The sequence below is a fragment of the Trachurus japonicus genome, chromosome 14, assembly GCF_045865225.1.
Source record: "Trachurus japonicus isolate A0001 chromosome 14, Traja_1.0".
NCBI classification, from domain to species: Eukaryota; Metazoa; Chordata; class Actinopteri; order Carangiformes; family Carangidae; genus Trachurus; species Trachurus japonicus.
This window is the reverse complement of record NC_140920.1, coordinates 6,846,362-6,872,554: the sequence shown is the minus strand read 5'-3', so window position 1 is coordinate 6,872,554 and position 26,193 is coordinate 6,846,362. Positions and strand designations below refer to the sequence as shown.

Below are 26,193 nucleotides of genomic sequence, written 5' to 3'. Positions count from 1 at the left end.
TTCTGCTGCTTTTCTAAATGAAACCCAGAAGAAGCCAGAGCTGTCATCTCAGGAAATAATTTGCAACCAGTGTAGAAAGTCATTACCTCCAATTAAAACCACCACAATAAATAGAAACAATAAAAAAGAGACTGATAACGATGTGAGGGCATAAAGAGCTAAATCTTCTCTGAGGGGGGACACACAGGTCGCTGCCAGGAAGCTGAACGTGAGGGAATTTTCCTATTTGCTCTTTTATTATCTTTATTCACTTAAATTTATCAGACAACAGTTTAGTGTCTGTTTCTAGTGAACACACTGATAGGGTAGAAAAACCATAATGGACAGTCAGTGTCTCTGTCAGTGTCTCTGTCTCACTGAGTTTGGGACAGAGGTCATTTAGACCTACAGTGTTAATTCACTAAGACAGTTCTCAGGTATAAGAGTCTGTGATTTCATTAGGGTTTCACTCTTCTCCTGAATGCACGGAGCATCAATAAAATGCATCTGGGTCTCTTGAACGCACCTCATTATAACATGCTTATAACTTAGTTCAAAGTAAAAAAAGAATAAAATCTGAGTTGAGTATATAATTCAAATTGTAATAAGAAATAGAGTCTAGTTATTTACTTGTATTAGTATAGAGAATTGTTAATTTAGATATAAAAAATGATTTTATCAAGAAATTAGATTTTGGTTCTACCATAGGTCCTGGATACAGCAGCTTCCAGCTTCAACAAGTCAGTTTTATATTTGTCATTAAATCACAAACTGATGTTTCACAGTTCACATTCACATCGAGAGAATCATAAAGTGTGAGTGAATGGCATGTGTGCATATTTTAGTATCTGTATTTTTTTTCCTTTTGACATTTCCATGTGCACATTTCTCCATCACGTGCAATGTGACACTGAATAATCAACCAGGCCGGCGTATCTGTGGAGTTACACCAAAAAAAGGAAATAAAAAAAAAAAAAACCCTTTGAAGATTTTGCTTCACGTCCTCTGTACTCCATCAGCGGAGGGAAATTAAGCCAATGAACCAAAAAAAATGGAGCGTTGTGGAGAGAAAGATGAAGAGAGCAGAGAGACGAACGAGGAGTGAGAGTCAGTCACACTGGATCCAGTCAGGGCCGGGGCGACGGGTTCACCCGGTCCGTCGAGTGAGATAAATAAACACAGAGGAAGAGGACGGGTCATTTCAAACACACGTGCAAAAACTTTTTTTTTTTTTTTGCTCTTGTGTGTGTGTGTGTGTGTGGGTATGCATGCAGAGATAACAAACAGAAAAAAAACAAAGTCTCTGGATCTGCTCACAGGACGGACACTGAAAAAAGTGTCATAACATGTCACATGTGTTTAAATGTCGTAAGGGAGGGCCAAAGAGAGGGAGAGCGAGAGAGAAATAAAGAAAAAGAGGAGAGACGGAGAGAGATGTAGTGATGTTGTACCTGTCTGAAATGTTTCCAGAGCCCCGGGGCCCACGGGCGCTGAGGCCGTGGGTCCGGTTGGCAGCAGGAGTCGGTACATCTGCTCTCAAAAGACTCACTTTCCAAAGGGAGTACTTAAAAAGAAATACAATGCACTGAGGCGGCATAAAAGAGTGCTTGGCAAGCGTCTGTCATCTATTTATTTTGTACTGTATGTATATCTGTGTGTGTGCCAGTGTGTGAATGTGTAGGTGTGTGTGTGATTTCCAGGGCGACAAACTCTTGGTTCAGATGGCATCCCTGAAAGACAAGAGAGCAGAGAGAGAGAGACAGGAAGGTGGAATTAGTCAAAAATGGCAGCAGCGTGCGTCATGTGTGTTCAGGCACCACCGCCTCCAGCAAATCAAGAATTATGGATCATATTTTATCATATTCAAACATACACATATCTGCATACAGACACCCCCACACACACCCCCGCTCCATTTCACATCTGTCCACATCTATGGGTGAACAACAACAAAAAAAGGCACAAATGAACGTTGGGATGATGTAACAACGTTTGCATCCATTCCAGGTCGAAAATATATATATATATAAAAAAATCTGAATTTATTCGTTCCCTCGCTGTCGGTTGTTGTTCACAAAGACCTTGTGAAAACTTGTCTGGGAACCTCTGCCAGGTAGTTCACACCTCCACCACCTCCTCCTCCGCCTGACGTGCTGAAGCAGGAGACACTTTTGACAGCACCGAGAGCCATTTTCAGCCACAGAACTTACATGGCTCCTGGCACACACAAAAAAAAAAGAGAGAGAGAGAGAGAGAGAGAGAGAGCCAGTGCTCTCATTTTCTCTCTTTTTCTGTTTTTGGTTGGTGGGTAGGTGAGAAGCCATTAGAGGACAGAGTGGGGAACTGTGTGTCCATGTGCTTTAAAGGACAAACACGATAGATTCAGCAAATCAGATCAACTTTATAACTGTGGACTGACTGGACTGTGTGGGCATTTCAGCTTGAACAATAAGCTCAATATTCTGTATTGATTAACGCATTGCAAATGTCAAAACGGTGCCATATTATAGCACAGCGCCTTCTATATTGCACTGGCACAAATTCAATTATACAAGTATGAATATATGTGTCAGAGTGCAGTAACAAAACCTTACTAATTCATATACTGTAGCACTTACCATATATATACGTATATGTATGTATATATAATGTATATATGAGTGAATCTCTTTTGGGCTCGTACGCTCAACTACTTCAAATGTTAAAACTAGATATTTATTTGGAATACTGAGTTTAGCTGCTAGAAAAGCAATTACAACATCCCATCTATAGATCTATAGAGGTTTGGTATGATATAATTTATAATTTATGATATATTTGTGATGGAAAGAATCACTTTCTCAATGAGGCTTCAGCGATCTATAGTCGAAGACATCTATAAGCAATGGAAAATGAAAACTTCCCTGAAACGCCCTTCTTTTGGTAAAGTTTTTTTTATAATAAGGATTATTTAGTTAATAATTTATTTCCTTGTATTGTTACAATAGAAAACACCCCATGTCCATTTGTTATTCTATAAAATGCTTTGTTGAAGGAAAAAAATATATATATAAAAAGAAAAAAAAGAGTGAATCTCATCTCGTGCACTGATGGTAGAAACTATTTCAAAGAAAAGTTGAACAGCTGACTGTCTGTGCTGTCGTCACGCTCTAATTCTTCCATGTAAGACACTCGCTACGTGATAAGTCCTAATTGTCTCCAGCGAGTGCCTTGCTCCAGAGCACAACGACGGAGATGCAGCAGATGACGGACTCATTTTGGCTCGATGTGGTGACCTCTCTGTGATGGGAGCGTTTCTCTTTAGCGGCCCTGCCCTGCTACTATTAACTGTATTTGCCCAAGTAACCAGATGGCCAACATGTGTCTGTACGGCGGCTAAAGAAGAATAATAGACGGAGCGGCTCCTACAGAAACACGGCTCCGATGTGGCTGGATGATTAATGCTGAGTGGATGAGGTAGAGGAGCGCTGGGCTGTCCTGTCTCATGAAGGTGGAGAGATGTGGGGGAGGGGGAGTGTAGGGAGAGGAAGGTGGAGGGGGGTGGGAGGCAGCAGAGAGAGTGTTTCTGAGAGAGTGACACAGAGATAAAGTGAGAAATCGAGAAAGCAATTGAGTGTGGGAGAGAGAGAGAGAGAGAGAGAGAGGGAGAAGCAGCATGTTTATGTGATGTGAGAGGCAGGAACACAGATCGTTTCTCTCGTGTGAAAACGATTTGTCTTACACGGGTCTGTAGATGTGGAGTGTGCGCAGGCATGTCCATGCAAACTCAGGTGCATGTGTGAGAGATGCATTCAAGCGAACGCACACAAACGAGGTGACGGAGGCGGGTGGAGCGATTCCCACGAGACCCCGACACAAGAGAAAAATGATATATGATACAGACAATGGCTGTTTGTATATACCGCTCCTCTTTGCTTCCTGACTGAGTGGCCTGTAATTGAATGATCATTACTCTAAAAGTTACAGCCACGGATCCACAGTCGAAAATAGGAATCGGAAACGGCATTTAGTGCTACTGATTTATGAGCAACAATGGGGAGGTTGTATTTTTTTTTTTCAAGTGTGGCACTCTGATGGGCAATAAAGAGGAGCAGGGCTTATCATCTGCTGCACCTATACTCATGCACCACCAGCCAGCCAACCAGCCAGCCAACCAGCTGGGGCCCTTCATGGAAGGAAGTGTTTTCAGCAAATTTGTTTCCTTCATGTCTCGCCCTGAATGGAGCTATTCATTAAAATAGCCTCCAGTCGGTAGGCACCGCTGCCATGGCACATTTATACACTTGTTCGCCTGTATCCTCACAGAAGTAGACACACATGCACACACATCCACATCCACCTGCACGTACACTCACACAAACAGACACTCTTTTCTTCTGGTCCAGCTCATCCTTGCAGGAGGGCCGCTGTTAATAAAAGCAGAGATACAAAGAGAGAAAAAGGCTCCGGCGCATTCACAGAGATCTGTTTCCAGCCGGAGCCGCTGGAGCTGGATGTTTTCTGTCTGGTCCCCGCGTTTATTTACTGATGTCATATTTGGATTAAGGTGGATCTAAAACAGATTGAAAGGGTCACCATCACACTATCATGCCTGCTGTGAGTTTAATAAACAGCAATAAAATGGAACAAGTGTGTGTGAAGCTTCCTACAGTGGATTATGTTTCCGTTACGGTTTATATCTCTGGGTATTTTCACCACCAGTGACTTGTTGAATTGTTGCCAACTGTAACTCTTGCTTACTGTACATGCAGTCACTTCCTGTATATGAATCTATTATTGTATCTAATTCTATCTAGTTCTAATAATTACATACATTTATTGGTTGTTAGTTATCATGGATCTCTGATGGTGGATCAGATTAATGATGCTGCAGCATCTCACATCTTTTGTTTGAATGAAAGTTTAACATCATGTTGACTGGATGAGTTTCCCTCAAAGAGAAATATCTTAGTAAAAGTTAAAGTCCCCCTCCAACGATCCTTTTTGGTTATTTTAAAGCATTCTCTGTGGTTTTTAAATTGTGATTATGAAGTTTTTAGCCAAAATCACAAAACCTGTGCCATTTCCCAGGGCTCTCCTTCTGCAGAGCATCAGCAGCTCATTAGCAATGTGCCTCTGAGTGGTGGGCGGAGACTGCGCTGCTCTGCACGAAGAGGAACATGTGGACGTGCAAAATATGGACATGACTCCACAGAGCTGAGCTCTCTTTTCACAAACACTGATAAAAAGATTTTAACTATGTTACAGGCTTGTTTGACAATGTTAGAAAAATAGATGGGAGATGGGAGGGCATATTAAGTGTCATTCCCTCTTTTTCTTTCTATTCTTTTCCTTTTTGTGTGTGTGTGTATGTGTTGTGCTGTTTATTGTTTATCGTTTATTGTTTGGACCCAAACGTTATGTTTTTAATGATTTGTGTCAATAAATTAACTAACTAACTGGAACGCACAAAAAACACGATTTTCATCGGAGGGGATCTTTAATTTTTTTTTTGTCATCTTTGTATTTAATACAATTTAATACAGGGATTTATATAAAATATTATTTTATATAAATCCCTGTTTAAGAGCACAGACACAGAGCCGTTGGATTCGCAGTCATTCGGAGTGAAAATGAACTCAGCTGTGAACTCTGTCACACTATCCACAGCCTCCGTATTTGGTGACAGCTTTCGTCTCGCACTGGACATCTTTGACTTTTACAGCAAAGGTAAATGTGACCACGATCGATCACCGTGACAACCTGTGGTTGTACTTGTTCTTCACTCTGGCTCAGACCAGCACCCTCTGGGATTTTCAGTTATCAGCTTTGGGACAGTGTGTGTGTGTGTGTGTGTGTGTGTGTGTGGTTTCACTTCCCTTTCATCACTCCTCCACTCACAGCACTCCATCTGTCATACACTGCACTGCTGACATATCTATATTTTACACACATATATGCACATTAATAACACACAAACATACTATATTTCATTGTTTTCCTTATTTTGACTCCCACAGCCTTCAGGTCGTCACCACTCTGCCGCTCTCCTCTATAATGATTTGTCAGGATCTGCTTCTCACTTCCACTCCCTATCAATTACTGTAATAGAAACAGTTAAGAGATTGTCACTAAGAAGGTTAGTCACACAGAGATATTGCGACGCCTGCCAACACTGTCATGTCATCTGACTTGTCTGAGCTCGGGGCCTCGGGGCGTTTCCCTTTTTAGAGGAAGAACAAGGCAGAGAGTGAAGGAGGCTGAGGCCGCTGTGTGGGAGAGCCTCAGGAGTGGTGATGCACGTCGATAGTGTGCACGTAAATGCACAACCATGCAAACACATCTGCTGAGGGCATATGGTAGTGACAGCACACACACGCACACACACACACTTGTCTGTTCAAGTGTCAAACCCTAAAGGACGTGTAGAGGTAACGTATGAGACATCTGAACACTGCACAGCTGACTGACATATTACTCTGGTGATAACGATGCCATGTAGAGTATTATCAATAAAAACCGACTCCTTCATATGTCTCAGTTTATCAAGTGCATCTGAAAGACGACACATTAAAATTGACGCTAACACACCTCTTCGCCTTCACACCGCATTCAGGTCATGTTCCTTTTTTTCCCTCCATGTTTTAACATGAGTGAATGACAGTAAACTGAACTGAACTGATTAATATAATTTTGTGGGATCAGAGTGCATAAAACAACAGTTTTGAGTGACAACCTAATCAGCATTTACAGTGTGTGTGCAGCCCAGGCCCGTTGCTATGGGGCGGGCTGCCCACCGACTGACTCTGAGATTTAGTTTTCAAAATTTGTCATTTAATTTAAATTCCTTATACTGTACATCATTTTTTATTTTCTGTATCCAGATCCAGTAAAGATACTACCTTCATATTTCTGATAAATAAAGACATTGACAATAAAACTGTAAATAATGGTGGTTTTCAGGGGAGAGCTCCATTCACGAAAAGATTCTGTGTGTCTCTGTCTTTTATATACAGTTTATGGTCTGTGTGTGGCAGAGAATGATCAGCTACTGTTTTCTCATGTTGAATCTGTTGTATATAATGACTGTGTGATATTATAATGCGTCAGCATCCGTCGTGGTGTGTTTACATGTATTAGTATAGTAGAGTGTATCTGTATATAGTATCGTAGTATGTACTGTATAAACAGTTTCATAAGGACATACTATATGGTGAATATCTTTTCTTACTCTGTTGTGTTACGGTATATTGCTCTGCTCTGCCCTTATGTTATATACAGTATGTCTGCGCTACTGGAAACTTGAATTTCCTTTGGGATCAATAAAGTATCTCTAGCGGGCAGCTTCGCACTCTGTGTTACATTCAGGCCTGTGACGGTCATAAGTGTTGTTGGAATAATGAGATTATTGCATCGGTCTTATTTGCTGTTCTACGCACTTCGCACTCCCTATTATCTATTGATTGTCTCAGCTATAATAACAAGTTTACAAAACCTTGCATGTGCAACTGATCAGTGCCTAGGACTGTGGGAATCTGCACATTTGTAATTGGTCTAGTGTTGGTCTCACTTCCCGTATTTTAACTTTTAAAACATTTAACCCAAACATTTTCATATTTTAACATTTTAATCGCTTCAGGTTGACGAGGATGTTTGCAGCCTCAGTAGTTGTGGTTGGTCAGTTCTGCACACTGTCATAAAAAAGTTGAGGTCCTCAATTTGAATGTTGGGGTCTGGGTTGGACTTAAAAGCGAGGAGCTTTCTATCAGTTGGTCCTTTAGCTTTTAAAATCCCCAAACTGGGACTAATGAACACACCACATGTTCAAGGATGTGCACACTTTTGCTCTTCTGGCGTACACCGTGTTTTCATCATATCACACTAGCAGGTTCTGCTCCACAGAGCGCTGTGAGCATCATACCCAGTGGGTGGTTCAGTGTTTCACAGACATTAGTCAGGACCTGCGACACCTACACAGTCCTGCACGAACCAGGACCTGAGGTCAGACTGTTTTAGACCAAACACCTGAAAAACATCAGCATCAGCAGTTCACTGTGTTTAGTGCAGATTAACAAATAGCATTAGTTAGCATTGAGCTTGACGTAGCGCCACTGTGCCTCTGGACGGCCGTACACGCAGACAAAATGCCTGGATACTAGTGAGAGCTTCAGGGAAGGATTCAGCTTCTTGCCATGATTCAGGACATAGTTCAGTGTGTATTGAGAGCACAGACACCTACGGGCTGTGAGTCCTGCAGCCTGCTGAGTGCCAGACACATTGCAAAACACTGAATGACAAACACAGAGCCTGCCAGTGTTGCCTGGTGGTCTTGTTTTGCAATTATAACTCAGCTGTACTGTATGAAGCCTGAGATCTCTCTGACACATTCGTAAAGAAAAAAAAACATAGGGTAAATAATTATAACTGAGAGTGAGAGTTTTGTGTGGCTACTGAATAATATATGGCAGGCAAACACACATGAGGAAAAAAACAACATATAATGAATACAGATACATACTGTACATTCCCATTACACCCCTCGCCCCCAGGACACACACAGACATATACACATACACACACATGCTGCACACACTCACATCCATAAGAGTAGATAAACAAAACCAAGCCAACTGTAATGTACAACCTGTAAGATTTATATCTTACCTGCATTATTATATGACTGCTGGCTCTGGTTTGTGGCTTTTATGATGGATTATTGTGTGATTTGCAATAAATTTAACGTGCAGTCTGTTACACAGTGTCTGACGTGTCCTATTTGTCTCAAAGTACTGGTAAAGAAACTGCAGTGCCACATGTACATCATGCAGCTCTGTCCCTGAACAGTTCACACCTGCAGCATCAGCAGCTTGTGCATTTTGACAGTGACAGCCTGTGGTTCTACTGGTCAGTACCAGCACCTGCCCTGGGGCACTGTGTGTGTGTGTGTTGTATTTTTCACATTGTATTAAAGTGATAGTTCAACATTTTGGCAAATTGGCCCATTGCCATAATCCCTATAGTTTTAGGAGTAGGTTTTTTACCTTTAATTGTCGGTGCAAGCTATTTTTAGAACGGTGTAGCAGAGCCGCAAGCTGTTTAGAGCTACGCTACTTAACGTTACGAGACAGAGATGTTTTCGAGGCAAATGCAGAGACTGCTTGCCGAAAAACTGCCCCCGATGGGAATGTGCATCAGCGGTTTTGCATGAATTTACCTCTAAAACAACTCTGTCTCATAACATTCCGTTATTATCTCATAGTATGGTGAATGTGCAGGTCACAACTTGTCCACCAGAGCGTTTTGGAGTTGTTGGATTGTGTACAGTATTTGATGAGTTTGATGAGGGAAACCAAGAAATCCCATGAGCCTCCGTAGCGTAGCTCTGAGCAGCTTGCGGCTCTGCTCCGCCGTTCTAAAAATAGCTTGCACCGACAATTAAAGGCAACGAACCTACTGCTATGACTATAGGGATTATGGCAATGGGGCAATTTGCCAAAATGTTGAACTATCCCTTTAAGTAGTAAGAAAAAAGTCATGATTCAAGAACATTTTATGAACATGAAGCTGAAACTTTAACTTTATGTGAACAAGCTGTTTAAACAAAGTTTGTTTAATCACCACAGATGTGATTGATCTGGCCAAGTTAGTTGATGATGATAATTTATTGTCCTGAACTATGTAACTTTATATGTTACAGTTCAACTGACCCCAAACACAGGAATATAATGTTTACATGTGTTCTGTGGTCCTCAGGCTGTGCAAGATTTAACCAAACTAATTATTTTCGGGTGAAGAGGGAGCTGCACAAAAATAGTCCCACCATCAATCTCTGACTTACGCAACAAAACACCACCCCGTGCTCCGTGTTCGACAAAAACAAATGCTGGAATTATTTGTAACAGCCATGCCATCTGTTCACCTGGACGTCTCCATGGTGTCCTTGGTGAGATAGACGATCCAGTAGACCAGGTTGAAGGCGCCAAACGAGAGGGGGAAGAGGATGCGAGAGTATTTGTCGATGATGCTGGTGCCAGTCAGGACGTTGTTGGCCGGCACGGCTGAACCCTGCTGCAGGAAGGCCTGGGCATTGACGGGCGGGTTGGGAAACGTTTTGGCAGGGCGGTCGAACAGGGGAGCAGAGTTCATCCTCTTCTTCAGTATGCTGCTGGCATCCACCTTGGATTGGAGGAGCAAAGAGGGGGGAAAAGAATCGCAGAAACCGTGAGAGGAATTTCACATTAAAGAGAATATTGCATGATGTAATATGAGGGAATTAATAATGAAACTGTGCTGTGCTGTTGTACCCTGATGTTGGTGCCATATTTGCACAGCTGTGAGTTGATCAGTGCATGTTGAGAGAGTGTGTGTGTGTGTGTGTGTGTGTGTGTGTGTGTGTGTGTGTGTGTGTGTGTGTGTGTCTGCAGAAAACTATGTGTAGAATACAAATGAGCACCACAGTAATTAAGATCAACAAAGGAGTGTGTTTTGCTTTTGATTCAATGTGATTTCAATCATCAACCCATTTCATCAAGATTGATGCAGTCGTGTGAAGCAAACAACACATTAAACAAAAAGAGGCTCATATAAGTTTGACACATGGTTAAAGGGATAGTTCAACATTTTGGCAAATTGGCCCATTGCAATAATCCCTATACTTTTAGGAGTAGGTTTGTTACCTTTATTTGTCGGTGCAAGCTATACCTCTAAAACAACTCTGTCTCGTAACGTTCTGTTATTATCTCATAGCGTGGTGAATGTGCAGGTCACAACTTGTCCATCAGAGCGTTTTGGAGTTGTTGGATTGTGTATTTGATGAGTTTGATGAGGGAAACCAAGAAATCCCATTAGCCTCCGTAGCGTAGCTCTGAGCAGCTCGTGGCTCTGCTCCGCCGTTCTAAAAACAGCTTGCACCGACAATTAAAGGTAACAAACCTACTGCTATGACTATAGGGATTATGACAATGGGCCAATTTGCCAAAATGTTGAACTATCCCTTTAAAGCTGTGCCTCATCAACTTCCAGTTAACCAGCACAAGCTCCTTGCTCCAGCACTGAATCAGGTACTAAGTGGGTGTATGCATGCATGTGCGTGAGAGAGAGAGTGGGAAAGTGCACATCTGGGAAATGGGTCAAAGTACAGCATGTTGCCTGTAGGTAGAGTCAGAGGTGGGGGGGACATGAGTGCAATCCTGTTTTTGAACCAAAGACATTGTTTAAAATCTATCTATGGCCAGAAGGACAGAACAGAAATAGACCACACACACACTTCATGATGGTTCCTTTGATTTATATACTGTAGTCAGGAGATGAATGTTACTGACAGTGAATGAGAAACATCATCAAATATTTATTGTGCATTTTTAAACTCATTTAATGTTAAACAACATGAAGTTTGTGTGATTGATAAACAGTCGGCATCTGAGAATTAAAATGTGTGATAGTTTTTGCAGGATAATCTTGGCCACACTAACAACTCTCAGCTCACTGAGCTCAACTTTTTTTTTCCCAAACCAGAATCTTGGAGCCAAAACCTGATCTTTGCAAGATTAAGGTTGGATTTGTGAGGCGACAGGATTACACACACACACACACGCTTCTCTCCAGGTTGAGAAACTATTAAACTGTTACACTTACAAATCCAAAAACAAGATTAGTGTTACAACAAGTCCCCGTTTTTTTAATTCGACAAAAACTTGAATCATTTGCAGTTTCATCCAACAGTGATTGTTACGGTGACGTCGACTTGAGGCTCGTCTATCCTGGATTCGATTATGTTGCACCATTCTTATCATTTCAATTCTGTTTGAAAGTCTGACGTCAGGGGTATAATAACCATAGCAACAGATAACAGAACATATAACAGATAACAGAGGAAAAATAAATCCTTTTTTTCTCAGTTCTTTCCATATCTGAACTCAAGGTCTAATGGATGAAGGGCGTTCTGTTTTGTACAGATGGTAAAACTCCCAACACCTGAGTATCTACTAAACCATAAAACTGTAATCAATCCTAGTTTTTTTCTTAAAAAACACACTCATCCTTCATTGTGGTGTAGAACTGGTAGCTGCCAAGTGCAGTGAGTGTGACAAAGAGAGAGAGAAGCAAAGAAAAGAGACATGAAGCCACTCTGTGATCAAAGAATCTAAAAAAATCCTTCAATTCTCTTCAGGCTTCATTAGTGTTGTACAGATGTTTCTTTAAGGGACAAAATATAAACTTATATCTGCATTTCAGTCCTGACAGAGACAACAGGAAGGAAAGAAAGAGGGAAGGAGGGAAGGAAGGAAGGAAGGAAGGAAGGAAGGAAGTAGTGGAGTGATTTGAAAGGTAGAAGAAGGAATAAAAAACAATATTTTGTGAACACTGTGGGTGGATGTGGATTCGGGCAGGAGTTGTATTTCTGCTCATCTCTAAGGTCAAAGTTCAGTCCAGTATTCAGGGTTAATGCTCAAACTGGAATTAAGTTTTAAACATGCACTTGTTTTCTCCCACAGCGACGTCTAAAACTCCAACCAACTACTGTTTTTAAGGTTAAAGTTGTGCACGTCACACACAGTTGCTTGTGTACCGGTATGTGTGATCAGCTGTGAGTCCGTACAGTATACCACAGCTGATCCGATACGCGGGCTATTTTTGATAATGACAACAGGCTCGCTTGGCGTCTTCCTGGTCAAATCCCAGAGGGATCAGCTCCTCTTCTCTTTATCCACTGCTCCAGATTCCAACAGAACCACTCTGACTCTGGGAGGATGGGCTCCGATTGACGGAGGCACGGATGTTGTCTGGGTGTGAATATTCAGGCGGTGGGGGCTGTAAGTGTGTAAGTGCCTTTTCGTGTGTGTGTGTGTGTGTGTGTGAACTATCAATATGTCTGGTATGGCAGCGAGTGCACAGAGGTTCGTCTCCGTGGGTGTTGAGTGGGTGTAGATGAGCTGCTGCAGATGGATATGTGTGGATCTGTATGTAAATGCATTTTTTCTATCAGTGTATTTTAAGCACAGTGGTGCATATTTTCAGCTCGAGTGCAATAACACTGCTTTCATTGTTCAGGTTTAGAAAGTAAGAGGAGAAATAGATGGATATGGGTTAGAGTTTAAAACACAAACTACACAGCCATCTTATTGGTTGTGTTAATGTGTCATGGTCTACATTTCTCTACAGGGATATAAACCAGAGAAAGATGGAATACAAACTATGACAGATATGATACTGCAAGCTCTCTCCCTCTTGGCAATTTAAGTTTACAACTTGACTAATTGGTAGAAATGTAGCTACAGTGACTTTCTCCAGAGGGAACCACAAAGAAAGGAATGATAGAGCTCTAAAACAATAACCCAATAAAAGGTTCGGTCACAAAGTGAATCCCTGCTGGAACCACAGAGGAAAAGTCAAAACACATCACGTCTCCTGTGAACGATATGAAGTTAAAGACTGAATGAATATTGAAATGAAACACTGTTTATTGCCGTTCGATCATGAAAATGGCTTTTAAAATGCAAACTGCTGCTGGTTAACAGGTGTAAAATAACAGTTTAATGTTTGTGAAGTTTGTGAAGGGGAATTCTGGGACTATTACTCTTACACATGAGCAATAACAATAATATAACACTCTCTCCTGCTGACTGCAGAGGCCAGAAAACACAAAATCAAAGGCACCAAATGTGATGTTAAATGAAACCGACATTTACCGATGAAGAAAACGGTGGTGGAGAAAGAAGCATGCTGTTGCTGAGGAACAATATTTCATGGATGCAACACAGTGTTTCTATAAACATAAAGCTGTAAGGAAGGAGGTAACTGTATGTATGGTTCATGATGACATCATTTCCTGTCACTGACACGGTGGCAGCAGGACATGTTTCTCCCCCTGAGCTGTGATCAATAACCTGACGCTGTTACACCGACACCTGTGGCTCGGCCTATAAATAAATAAAGTTCCTTTCTTTCTATCACTCCGCTGCTTTTCCTTTATTTCCACCTACGACTGTTTTATTTTCTGCTAATTTCCCGCACCACGTACTGTAGCGTGCCGCCTACTCACACACACCACTGACAATGGATGCAGCACCCTCCGCACTCACTGATAAACCAACTACCCCCCGCCTCCGTCCTGCCCTCGTTGTGTTTACGGTTGTATATTTGATTCATTAACTGAACCATTTAACTTGTGTTGTTGTGCAGTTTTCCTCTCGCTGCTGTTTCGTCTCTTCTACCTGGCGGTCAGAACAGGTTGTATAGTGTTTTTATAAATCGTGACCGTGGGGACGGTTGTTTCTGTTCCCACTGATACACCATTGTTTTTCCCCCCCTTTCTTTTTTCTCTGTGTAATGAAGAGTCTTCCCTCCTACATATTTGGTGAAAGCAGTCATTTTCCATGATGCATCCCTCCCACTCTCTCTTTCTCTCAGTGTAACTCTCGCTCATGCACACTTACAATCACATGCACACATAGGAAAACACAAAAACAAACCACACTGGCCCCACACATCTTGAATCCTGAACCAAAAAAAAAAGAAAAACGGACTGGGTCAGCGTTCTCAGCCCCCACTCCATGTCACTGTGGTGACTGCCCTCCTTCTTGTGAGCCTGCAGTGATCTGCTGGATATTCCCTTAATCTATGGCTGTTACATAATCTGCAGCAACATCGTTCACAGAGCCACTGGCTGTCTCCTCGTGTCACTCTCTGTGGTTATCACACAGTTACAGGGCAGAATAGAGGACCAGGAGAGAGAGAGGGATGGATGGGATATACTGTAGATGGATGGATGGATAAGACATTGTATACAGTGCGGACTGGAGTGAAGTGTGTGGATGTGAGGGACATAATTTGCTGCAGATTATTGGTGGGCCTATGTATGTGTCGGAGTGCGTGCTGCTGCAGATTATGTGTGGACGTGGATGTGAGGACAAGCGTGGATAAAGCAGAGATTGTGGTGTATACACGGTCAGCACATCCAAGCAAAAAAAAAGAGAGAGAGAGAGAGAATGCGAGAAGCAAAAGAGGGATGGTCAAGAGATGAAGTGTGTGCTTGCATGAGTGAGTGTGCGGAGAGAGAGACAGAATAGAGGAGCACAGCAGGAGGCCGGAGAGAGGGAGAAGAAGAAGAAAAAAGATGGATAATGTTGAATGTTGGTGCATTTTTGTGTGTGCATGCACGAGGGGGAAGAAGTGAGGGAGGGATGGAGAGGGATGGAGGGATGGAGGGATGGAGGCCCGTGCATATGTGATTCGAGTGAGATTATGATTCTCTGTGGGATGAAGCAGAGGATAAAAGAGAGATTGTATATAATGTGCATTGTTTGCATTGCACATGTTGCATGTGTGATTGCAAATAAGCAAATGGGAGAACAGAAGGGAGAGCAGTCGGTGCAGCAGGAACTTCAGAGAGAGAGTAGACAATCAAAAATCCACCAGTCATATAAAAACAATGTGATTATGACTCTCATCACTCACTCAGACCAATGGAACCAGTTAAGACTCAGAAACTACAAAAAATAAATCATATAAAAGCCTTAATAACCCTCCATCATAATAAAGAGCTCATTTTCTGTTGCACATATAGCAGCTCAACACAAGACAGACTGGCAATAACCTGTCAACGCACACACACACACACACACACACACACACACACACACACACATGATATACATTACAAATTATGTAGAAAATGAGATTATTAAATCATAATGTCAGTGTGTATTATAACACCTGTAAACAAGGTCTTCATTTTTCTTTATCCGCTTTAAATGCTTCTGTGACATAGGTGCGTTAATGTGCCAATTAAGGCTGAAACGGAGCAGGAGACTGAAACTGAAATAGTTACATAAAACAGAAGAAGAGCTGGGAATGAACCCAGACAGGAAGAGAGAGAGTGGAGCTTAGTGAGAGACGAGAAGTGAACAGATCAAACCACAGAGATGAAAGGCATGAAACAGAAGTGGATCTATGGAGGGATGAGTGACAGAAAGTTTATATATACTGTACGTCCAGAAAAGTGAAGAAAACCTCAGTATCTCAGTCTGTACTGGACAAATTCTGCTGTTTTTGGTGAATCTCTTCCTCTCTGAAACTAAAACATCAGTCAAAGCAAAAAAAAACGATGCCACTGACTCACTGCTGGAATATCTGTTCCCATAATTACAGTGCAACTAATGGTGCATTTTCAACAATAACTAAACAAACAGCCAGATGTGACTCAAATCATTTCATACATATAGAATATATTTATACATAATATGTAGCTTGTGCTTGTACTGAACCACCTCCTTCCACACATGCTTCAGTGCATTTTAATGCACAGTTAATGGTACATTATTGCTGCGAGACCAGAAGTGTGGGCGGTGAGAGCTCACTAAAGTTTGCCTGAATCTGCCTCTTAGACATTTTCTGTTCTCTCTGTGAGTTGTTTTGAAATGTTGTAGAAGCAAAAAGCATTTCATCACATGTTTGACAAAGTAACAGGAAGCAGCTCAGAGAAGTTTCAGTGTTGGAGTTTTGATTTGTGGGGGGGAAAAAAACATACAGGGTTTTGAGGAAAATGTCTAAAGGCTTGTAATTAGAGCATGTAGAGTGAGAGCTGTGAGAGCAGCGGCTAAGTGCAGTTTATAAGGTCTACTCTGCATCTGCACACACCAGTAATCCTGCTGCGGCCTGTGACCTTTAGACAAGGTCAGAGTGATTGTGTGTCTGTCATTAGAGGGTTAAAGCATTGTGATGACACATTTTCATAAACCCTCTAAACATTATTAATATCTCCACAACGTTAACGAGGATGTTGGCTGCTCTTTGCTTGGCTCTGTGTATAGACAGAGGCACCACTGCATTTTGTTGACAGCAGAATTTTAAAAAAAACGAGTTAAAATGAAGCTTCACCTGGTTTAAAACATGTCATCTTTAAATATTTACACAGCTGTTAAAGAGAAAGAGAAGTTGACTTACTGAGGAAACTTCTCCGTCGTTGCCTGTGGCTGCAGCCGGAGCTGCAGCTGCAGCCGCCGCCTCCTGAGCCGCCGCCTTCATCGCTGCCGCCTTTCGCATCTCCCTGTTGGCCTGCAGGGTGGAGAAGTAGTTGACCGCCGCAAACTCGATGAGGGCGGAGAAGACGAAGGCGAAGCAGACGGCGATGAACCAGTCCATGGCCGTGGCGTAGGAAACTTTGGGGAGGGAGTGTCGGGCGCTGATGCTGAGTGTTGTCATGGTGAGGACGGTGGTGATACCTGCACACACAGGGGAGGAGACGGAGGTTGTGAGGTCATGGTTTGGTCGGTATGTTAGCTTAGACTTATTTTTATCTCCACTGCATTATTATCTGCTGTGGAAAGTGATCTGATGAAATCAATACCACTCTCATGTCTGTGCATTAACTATAGATTTATAACAAGGAGGTGCATAAAAGCTGAGAGCATGGGGAAAGTGCCAGCCTGCCTTCTCTATCCTCAACTCCCAAGAAAACCACGACTTGTCATTTCTAACAATATCAAAGTGTGTGTGGGTGTATGTGTGTGAGTGTGTGCATGTGTGTGGGTTTTTATTTTTGTGTTTCTACCATAATACGACTCAAGGCCTTGGATGCATTTGTCAGTGAGTAACAATGCAGAGGCTTGATTATGAGAGGCCACAGCAATCAGCTTGATTTGGACACACACACATACTCCAAATGCATAAACACACACACACACACACTAGAGAGATCTTAAGGCTAACCAGTCGACATTCAGTCTGAGTGTCTTTTCTACGTAGATCAAACTCATCAGGTCTTTTCAGAAAAACCCATTTTATGATTTAAGTGGCAAACAAAAGCTGCAGCATCTTTTTGGAATTTACTATTTCAAGTCAAAATATTTCCATCTGGCAAGAAAACCCATCTGCGATCACTTCAGCAGAGAAGCACTCATGTTTTCAGTGTTTGTTAAACCACAGTTCTGCAGGAATGACACAAAAACCAGGTCCTGCTGAAGTCCACTCATGCAGCATAGTCAGTCATAGTGTTAATACTGGGAATTATTGGTGTTTTCCACTTAGGGATTTACTGTGAAGACGCATTTTAAGATGGAAATCCTACTTTCAGAGAATATCTTAGTGACTTTTACAACATTGCGTGATGCTTCTAGTTTAATGCCGTGAGTATAAATGTAATTTTATATAACAAAAGCCCGGATGCCAACATATCACAGTGTCTACACAGCAGATTTTCCCAGTGTTGGACACATGGCAGCGGCTCTGTTTCATGGCATATAACTAGAATGTCAGGCCATGTGCCATTTCGGCTCAGCAAGGTTTGCCAAAAAGTCACTTCAGGGGATGCTAATCTGTCCGTAAGCAGACTAACCCCTGCCCCCGCACTGGCACACAAATAAAAGAGACCAAATATCTGTAAACATTCTCCGGAAAGCCGTCCAGTAAGATGACCAGACAAAAGCCACAAAGCATTTGTTAACATTTGTTTATCTGTTAAGTATGTCACAATATGGGCTACGGCTGAGCTGACAGAAGGCTGAAGAGGATGAGAGGAAGGATGTGGGGAAAGATGAAGACAAAAGATGAAGGAGAGAAACATGTGTGGATACATCAATGGGTAGATGCGGTGAAAGCAACTGTTTTTGATATCTCTATCAGCTTGACTGCACTGTTCTGTTTTTTTTTGGTTTTTTTTCGTTGTTGTTAGCAGCAGTTCCTCTAACCTTCTGGCCATGGCTGCAAATTGAAGCGGAGACTGCCGGCGTCCCTTTGAGCACGGCCTCAAAGTAGAAAACTAAGAAAAACACGGAGCAGATCTGAGGCCATTCATAACTTCTCTTGGATACATGACAGTTTGAAATTAGTTTGGACCACAGAAAAGGTCCATGGCAGGTGCATTTTAGACTCTTTTCATGTGTCAAACTATCAACACATCCCCCCCAAAAAACATAAATACGAAGTCTAGTTTTGCCACTGGAGAAGGATTTCCCTCTCCTCTCGTCCCTGACTGAGTCAGACGAAGATGCTGACAATGAACATCTCCTTAAATGGCCCGTTAACAAAGTACATATCCAATTCGCTTTCATCAAGCTAAAGCAAGCAGGGGAAAGGGGCCATTGAACACTGCTGTCCATGCTTTTACCGAATGTACGCTGTAGTTGTGCGCATTTCATTAGCAGCCCTGGTTCTCGCGGGGCGTTTAATGCACCTCATAACGTCAGAGAAGCATGTTCTGCACATCACTTCAGCAATGAAAGATAACAACTCATGTACAAGCTCCACCGAGGAGCCGACCAGCGCCGGCCGTCTCCAGCTCGAGCGCGAGTTAAATGGTTGCAAAAAGGGGAGGAGGGACATGGGATGAAAGCCTGTCAGGGTGGGAGGGAGAGGCAGAAAAAAGAAAGAAAGAAAGAAAGAAAGAGCGAGTGTAGGAGGGAGGGGGTGAAGTATAAAGACAGGATAGAAATTAAATGCTCGGGGCATTTATGTGCTTTTATAGGAAAAAAGCAAGGTACAAATTAGGCCACACTCAATTAAGTCTGTGAGACTTGTGCTCAAGGGACTTTCAGCTCTCGGAGAGGTTGTTGACAATCCAGGGCACAACATACAATGGCTTCATATACTGTCAGGGTGGCGCACATCCATATATATATATATATATATTTATACATCCTTCTCTTCTCTTCTCTTCTCTTCTCTTCTCTTCTCTTCTCTTCTCTTCTCTTCTCTTCTCTTCTCTTCTCTTCTCTTCTCTTCTCTTCTCTTCTCTTCTCTTCTCTTCTCTTCTCTTCTCACTTTACACGCTCTTAAAGCAAAGCACTTAAAAACTTGGAAACAAACTATGTCACTATTTGAATATGAAACTTGAACCTTTTGTAATAAAATATTCAGCACATGGCGATGGAGGATGGAGGTTTTTCAACATGACCTCCTCTAAAATGCCGAGCGATCACCCAGAGCTCCGACTCACTCAACAAGAAACAGTCAAATATTCCTGAGCTTGTTTTTTTTTTCTGTTCCTCTTATTGAACAGGCTACTCAATATCGAGTGAAATGAAAACAGCATGAGGAGTGAGGTTGATGAGTTGCCACAGATGTGCGTTCCACATGGGGCCACAACCTTCATGCCAATGCTAATTATCGGGGTCTATTCTCTGAAGAGGAAGTGCAAAAACACAAGCACGGACCACAGAACCACAGAACCACAATCTACACGAGGCAACAGCTTCACCGTCAGCTGCAACTTGTTGAAATTTAACGTGATGTGGAAACGAAATTAACAAACAATTTCCCCCCAATTTTTTTTTCCCCCTCTTTGTTTTGTCTCGGTCTCATTTCTCTCCCTCTCTCTCTCTCTCTCTCTCTGTCTTTGTTTTGTGTCTCTCGCCCTCTCTGCTCCTGAGGCTAGAGCTTGGTGGCAACTGTAGCGTGATGTAATGTGAGCAAGCGGAACCTGTGAGTGCTCGGGAGAGAGCCAAGTAAACATCCTGCCCCTCTCGGCCTTTGCATGACCAATTTTAAAAAGGACATTTATTCCCCATTAATTGTGATCCAGCACAGCGGCGGCGCAGGAATAGAGATAATGAAGAGAGGTTAAATCAGAACCTGATGACTCTGTCTGTCTGTTGCATTTTTTTTTTTTTTTTTTTTTGCAGGAGGTATTTTAAGGACTTCTCTGTGCTGCTGATCAGTGTGCAGTAAACATAGAAGAAGAGAATATAGTGAGAGTTTTGTGGAGCTGGTGGAGTCAGGCTGAGGTCGCAGAGTGGGTGGTGAGTCAACAAATGAAGAACATTTTCATTTGAGTTTTTAATACTTGAGGAAAACAAAGTCAAGTTTTCAAGTAAGCTGAAAACTTAATGAGGAGACAGAAACTTTTTTTTAACATTCATCAGAAACCGTAAGACACTACACCATAGACCGTTCTGTTCTGTTCTGTTCAACAATAAATGTCTCATTTAAGAGCAACACCACCTTAAATTCTGACAGCTGACAACTTCTCTGATGCCTTTAAAATAATAATGTGCAGCATGATTTCTCCCGCCTCTCCACTTGCAGAAACTTAGAGTGTATGGGTGAATTGTGAATTTTATGAACTCTTACCAAACACAGTCCGAGCTGGAACCGATTCCTTATTAATCCAGAAAGAGACTTGGGCCAGGATCACAGTCATAATACAGGGAATGTAGGTCTGAATCAGGAAGAAGCCCATTTTCCTCTGGAGGTGGAAGTGGACCGTCATGATCACATATTCACCTGAGACAGTGAAACACAAAAGACACGTGTGTTTGTAATGATACTGATGATAAATACTGTGTTATTTGTCTTCTAACTGCCAATAAGTGTAATAATATACATGTACTAGGTTATATAACACATCAGACTCCAAACCTGTGAAATGCTAACCTGCTACCCTGACAGTGTTATGATCTCAGAGTCCTCGCTCACCTGTGTTGGACTTGAGTCTCTCGCTCGACACCGTCTGGCCGACCAGGTCGTACTGCAGCAGGCTGGATGACTCCTGCGGCACCTCCACAGACGACAGAGGACCTTTCTTCCACGTGTAGACGATCTCACTGATGGGGTACGCATCTGGACCGGACGGACGGAGAAGAACTCAAGTCACCGTTTTTATACAGGTGAAATAATTTAAAGCTTAAAAAGTGCAAAGAAACTCCAACAACAGACGAAAGCACAAAAACACTTTTGCTGCTTCTTGGCTTTAAAAATGTTCTTTACTTTACAGACGAGTCTGCGCTCTCACACATAAAAACAATAAACTGAAACGTCGTCCTCATCCTTGACTTGATTACTCATATTTTTTTGAAAGCGCCGCCGTCATTGAACAAATCACTGCTGTTATTCCTGGTACAAAATGATCAGAGTCACAAATAACCTTCAGATGTGCACTTTGCACATGCTGAATGAAGACCTGTCATAGCTTTACTGTATATTACCTACATAACTTATTTTTAAAAAGCATAAAACGTATAATTACTCCTAGATCATCAAAGATAAGCTACATCTGATCCACTGTTATGTTATTAAACTTCTTTATTAGAGTAGTTCCTCTTAGTATGACAGTGGAAACTTTCCTTTCTTACATGTAAAGGTCTAATTCTCAAACACACTGATCTATTTCTCAACTTGTCCTTATTCCAAATCACACAATGAAGTCGGAGGCATGATAATAAATCCCTGCAGCGAGCGTGTAATTACCCTCCCCTCCTGTATACCGCATTCTCTCCTACGCACTGAAATAACATGTGTTAATGAGCAAAAGTACAACATGCGTTTTACATAACACAGTAATGATAAGGTATGTGGGCTGTAATAAAGAAAATCTGACTGTTATGCACCTTTTACTCTTCAATTACATCGTATAAACAAGGTCTTTAAAAAGCTTATTCCCACTGTAGGATTCCACAATGTACTGAGATAGTTTATTTCTCTTTATCCCTCTTCTCCACTGAAATCCTCTGTTTTTTTACTCCCATGATCCCTGTGGACTTGTTTTCACCCTCTGACCCTTTACAACACCGGGAACAGGAAGTGGTAACTGTTCTGTTTGTCTGGGAATGACACTGTAAGTCCTATTTACCCTAATGTACAGTACATGACACTTCAAATTGAAATGCTTGAATACGTCCTGTCAGGCAGTCAATTACTCAGTGACAGAGCGATCATCGGAGAGTGACACCATCTGTCAGAGCGAGCGAGCGAGGGGCTTAACACAGAAAACAAACTCACAACTCCCAAACTTGAGCGGGCAGGCATGGCCGTCCATCGGGAAGTTCATCAGACGCATGGGGCACTCGGCATTTATAGTTAATCTGTCAGAATAGAGATGAGATGGAAGATGAGTTTGATTTATATTTGATAAACTGTTACTGGCTGGTTTTTTTTATGATGGATCCATCCAGTCCGTGTGACGCACACACTAACCAACACAACAGGAGTGTTTGATGTGTTGAGGTTGATGGATCAATGCTGCAGAGATTAAAATGTGGTTTTCTTTCTTGTCATAATTCTGGCAACATATCATATAAAAGTGTAACTCTTGCAGAAGATAACTAAACACACAAGTTAAGATGGATTATATAAAGCTTTTGAACTTCATCAAATATTTTCAAAGTTGATCCACTTAGATAATCTAATTATTCTTTAAAAAAATAGTTTCTGCGCAATCAGAAACTCTGAGGGCATTTTTATTTATTAATTTTATTTATCCTAAATACGTCCCTTTGGAAAAAGCCGGAGTCATGTTTGTTTGAATTGCTTTCCAGGCCTGTTTTCATTATCAGATGGCCCATGTCTTTTTTTTTTTCTTCTTTTTTTTGGAATGGCAGCGCTCATCTCTTTTCATGTCTGTGCATATTCTTGGACGCTTGTTTTGTTTGATTTGCTTTCCAGGTCTGTGCTCTATTCCAGTCTTGGCTGTGCGTTGTGTGTGTGTCCAGCACTGTTATTTTTTTACCTCATGGTGTAGAGGATAGTTCCGTTCTGCATGATGCGGAACAGCTTGTTGGGGGTGGTCATGTTGTGAGAGATCGACCTCTTGCCATTCCGGAAAAAGGTGTCCGGAGTCCAGATCTTGCTGACCATCAGGTTGTTGAGCCGCAGGATCTCGATGGGGCCCTCGAATTTCAGCCGCTCGTCGATCCACGTCTGACGAAAGAACACGTCCATGGTGTACTCCTGCCAGGTGGAGGGGTAGGGTAGGGTGTGGTGGTTTTAGAGCGTTGGTTAAGGATTTATTTATTTACTATACCAACCAGTACAACCACTCCTACTACTGGTGCTGCTTCTGCTCCTGCTGCTACTATCTCCACTACCCCCAGAGAGAATGGCAGATGGGTTTGTGAGCCATGGTTACATTGGAAACCTGCAGGATAAAGCACTGGCAATCTGATGTGTTTTTTTTTTTTTTCCATTTCTGAACTTTTCTATTTTTACTGCCGGTGCAGATGACATTTAAAAAGTTTGGTTTTTTTTTTAAATCAATGTTTTTTGTTTCTTTATAATCAGTCATGGATTCTTTTAAAAGAGAGAGAGAGAGAGGTTATCTTCTGTTTTTTATCTTATTAAACCAGGTCTGGAGATGAAACGACTGATTGATGATGATGATGGACATTAAATGTGAATATAGATTATTTTCTTTGGATGCATGTGAGTGGTTTACTGTACATGCCTCTGTGTGGAGCTCACACCAGCGTATCACATGGCAAGTTCAAGTAGGCTTTAGATGCAGCGAGAGTATCTAAAGCCTAAAGCCTAAAGCGTGTAGAGTACAACAGACATACAGTGCTCAGCCTATCCCATGACAGGAGTAGCCAGCCTATCCCGTCCCAACATCAGCCAGATCTCTCTCTCTCTGCCTCTCTGACAGGGGGATTGTCAACCAGATTAAAATCCTAAGCTGCACTAATGACATCCTGCCCAAATGCTGGAATAATGAAGGCTGGGGAGAACCATGACTTGAAGCTCAATGCACAGAGTTACTGATGGAGGGAAACCGGACACATTCTCCCTCGTCTCCATGAAATCACACTGACTTTGTAAACAAGTGGTGAAACGAATGCACATATATGGACATCTGTGGAGCAGTGTGTGTGTGTGTGTGTGTGTGTGTGTGTGTGTGCGTATCTTGGATCAGTGTTGCGGTGGTCAATGTGCTTTACGTACCATCTCAACATCTGACACGGGTCCAAAGCTGGTGACAAAGATGTCAGTTTTAACCTCTGTGACTGGACCTACAGAGGAAGCAGAGGCAGCTGCTTTCACACAAATAACAACTTTGGATCAGATATTTACATTTCTTTTCTAAAATACATAAATCTCAAGCAGTTCAAAGTAAAACTAGATTTAATGTTGAGCACAATAATGTGAAATGTAATTCATTTAAACAACAACAAAGAGAACATTAAATTGATGAAGCTGAAGTTGATTCTCAAGTTTCCACTTGTTCACTGCTAATTTTGTCTCAATTATGTAAAAGAAAAGAGACAAATATTCCACCACTACAGCACAGAAACTCACTGGAAACGAGCCACACACAACTACAGGAGAGACATTATATCATCCGACAATAGAGAAACTCGATACACTCATTTATGAAGCAATATCATATAAAATGTCAGATAACACACACACATGACCATACCTCCAAATCCAGGTCGCAGCCTGTTGTCATAGCCATCCAGCAATCTATCCAATATACGCGTGATGTTATCCAAATAGATACTGGTGTCACCGTTTTGATTTCCCCACACACTGCTCACACTGTAACTAAAGTACAATAAGCACTAAATGAGGAATGATTCCAACAGTTTGGAAATGCAGAGTTTCTCAAAACGCACATCCATCATCCACAAGCCTCTGGTCGCCGTGCGTAAAATACAAAAAAAAAAGAAAAAGTGGGGAGAACATGCAGAGAAGAAGAAAAGAGTTGCCATACTCACCAAGACAGAAATAAGCAAGTTAAAAGGAGAGCCATGCCTCGCAGACACCCCACGACTAGAAATCCCTGGTCAACTTTTAAAATCAACATATTCCATCATGTAAAAGAAGCATGATTAAAGCCGAGTCGGGTTCTTCTGTGAGTTGTGAACCGTGCGAGGATACCGCGCCAGTCCTGCACGACTTGACTTCCCCCTCTAGTGCGGTTGCGCCCGCCTCAGCCTGAATCGCTCAGTTGGAAAAACCTGAAGAGTTTTTAAGAGAGTGGAGAGGAGGGACGAGGAGAGGAGGGGAGGGGGGCAGGTGGTGCTGCTGGTGGGGGGTAGTGGGGGGTATTAACATCACCCGAACAAGGCATTTAAAAAGAAAATACACGGGGCTCTTGTGCAAGTTGGGCATTTAGGAAATGTTGAGAGGTTGATGTGAACGGTGCTGACGCGCCACTGTGCCAATTTGGTTGATGAGAAAAGCGACGAAGAGAAACAGAAACACAGTGACATCACATCGAGTGACCTTTTTGAATACAGTTGTGTATTTTTATTTTTTATTTTTTATTTTTTACATGATATCATTTTTCTACCGCCTTCTCTGCTTTTGTTGACTGTGTGCGCGTGCATGTGAGCGTGTGCATGTGCGTATGTACGTGCGATAGAGAGAGAGAAAGAGAGAGAGAGAGGAGAGAGAGGAGAAACTACAGGGCTTGTCCATGCAAAGCCAGAAAATTGCTACTAGAGCTAAAACATGATGAACTGTGATTCATATTGGGGCTGGGTGGTTGAGTGGAGTGGGTGGTGGATACATTTAGTGCAACTT

At 42.1% G+C, this 26,193-nt stretch overlaps 1 protein-coding gene across 2 annotated transcripts; it reads right to left on the bottom strand.

Moving 5' to 3' along the window:
- Positions 1-1,592: 1,592 nt before the first annotated feature.
- Positions 1,593-25,637, bottom strand: gabra6b (gamma-aminobutyric acid type A receptor subunit alpha6b). Of its 2 annotated transcripts, none has more exons than XM_085797241.1 (10): positions 25,383-25,637; positions 25,085-25,209; positions 24,607-24,674; positions 23,399-23,619; positions 22,672-22,754; positions 21,370-21,513; positions 21,025-21,177; positions 16,903-17,180; positions 9,878-10,134; positions 1,593-1,709 (listed from the first exon to the last, which is right to left on the bottom strand). In XM_085797241.1, the coding sequence occupies exons 1-10, from the start codon at positions 25,469-25,471 to the stop codon at positions 1,697-1,699; spliced, it is 1,431 nt and encodes a 476-aa protein (XP_085653367.1). In that variant the 5' UTR covers positions 25,472-25,637; the 3' UTR covers positions 1,593-1,696. The 2 variants fall into 2 exon arrangements, with proteins under 2 accessions (XP_085653367.1, XP_085653368.1); XM_085797242.1 differs by having other exon boundaries at positions 25,085-25,203; positions 25,383-25,633.
- Positions 25,638-26,193: the final 556 nt, after the last annotated feature.

Excerpts from the sequence above, each read along its gene's own strand:
- gabra6b (XM_085797241.1), bottom strand. The coding sequence starts at position 25,471 with ATGTTGATTTTAAAAGTTGACCAGGGATTTCTAGTCGTGGGGTGTCTG. Across the intron at positions 21,514-22,671 it reads CCCGCTCAAGTTTGGGAGTT|ATGCGTACCCCATCAGTGAG; the intron begins GTGAGTTTGTTT and ends CGTCCGGTCCAG. Across the intron at positions 10,135-16,902 it reads ACGACGGAGAAGTTTCCTCA|GTGGATGCCAGCAGCATACT; the intron begins GTAAGTCAACTT and ends CTCCAATCCAAG.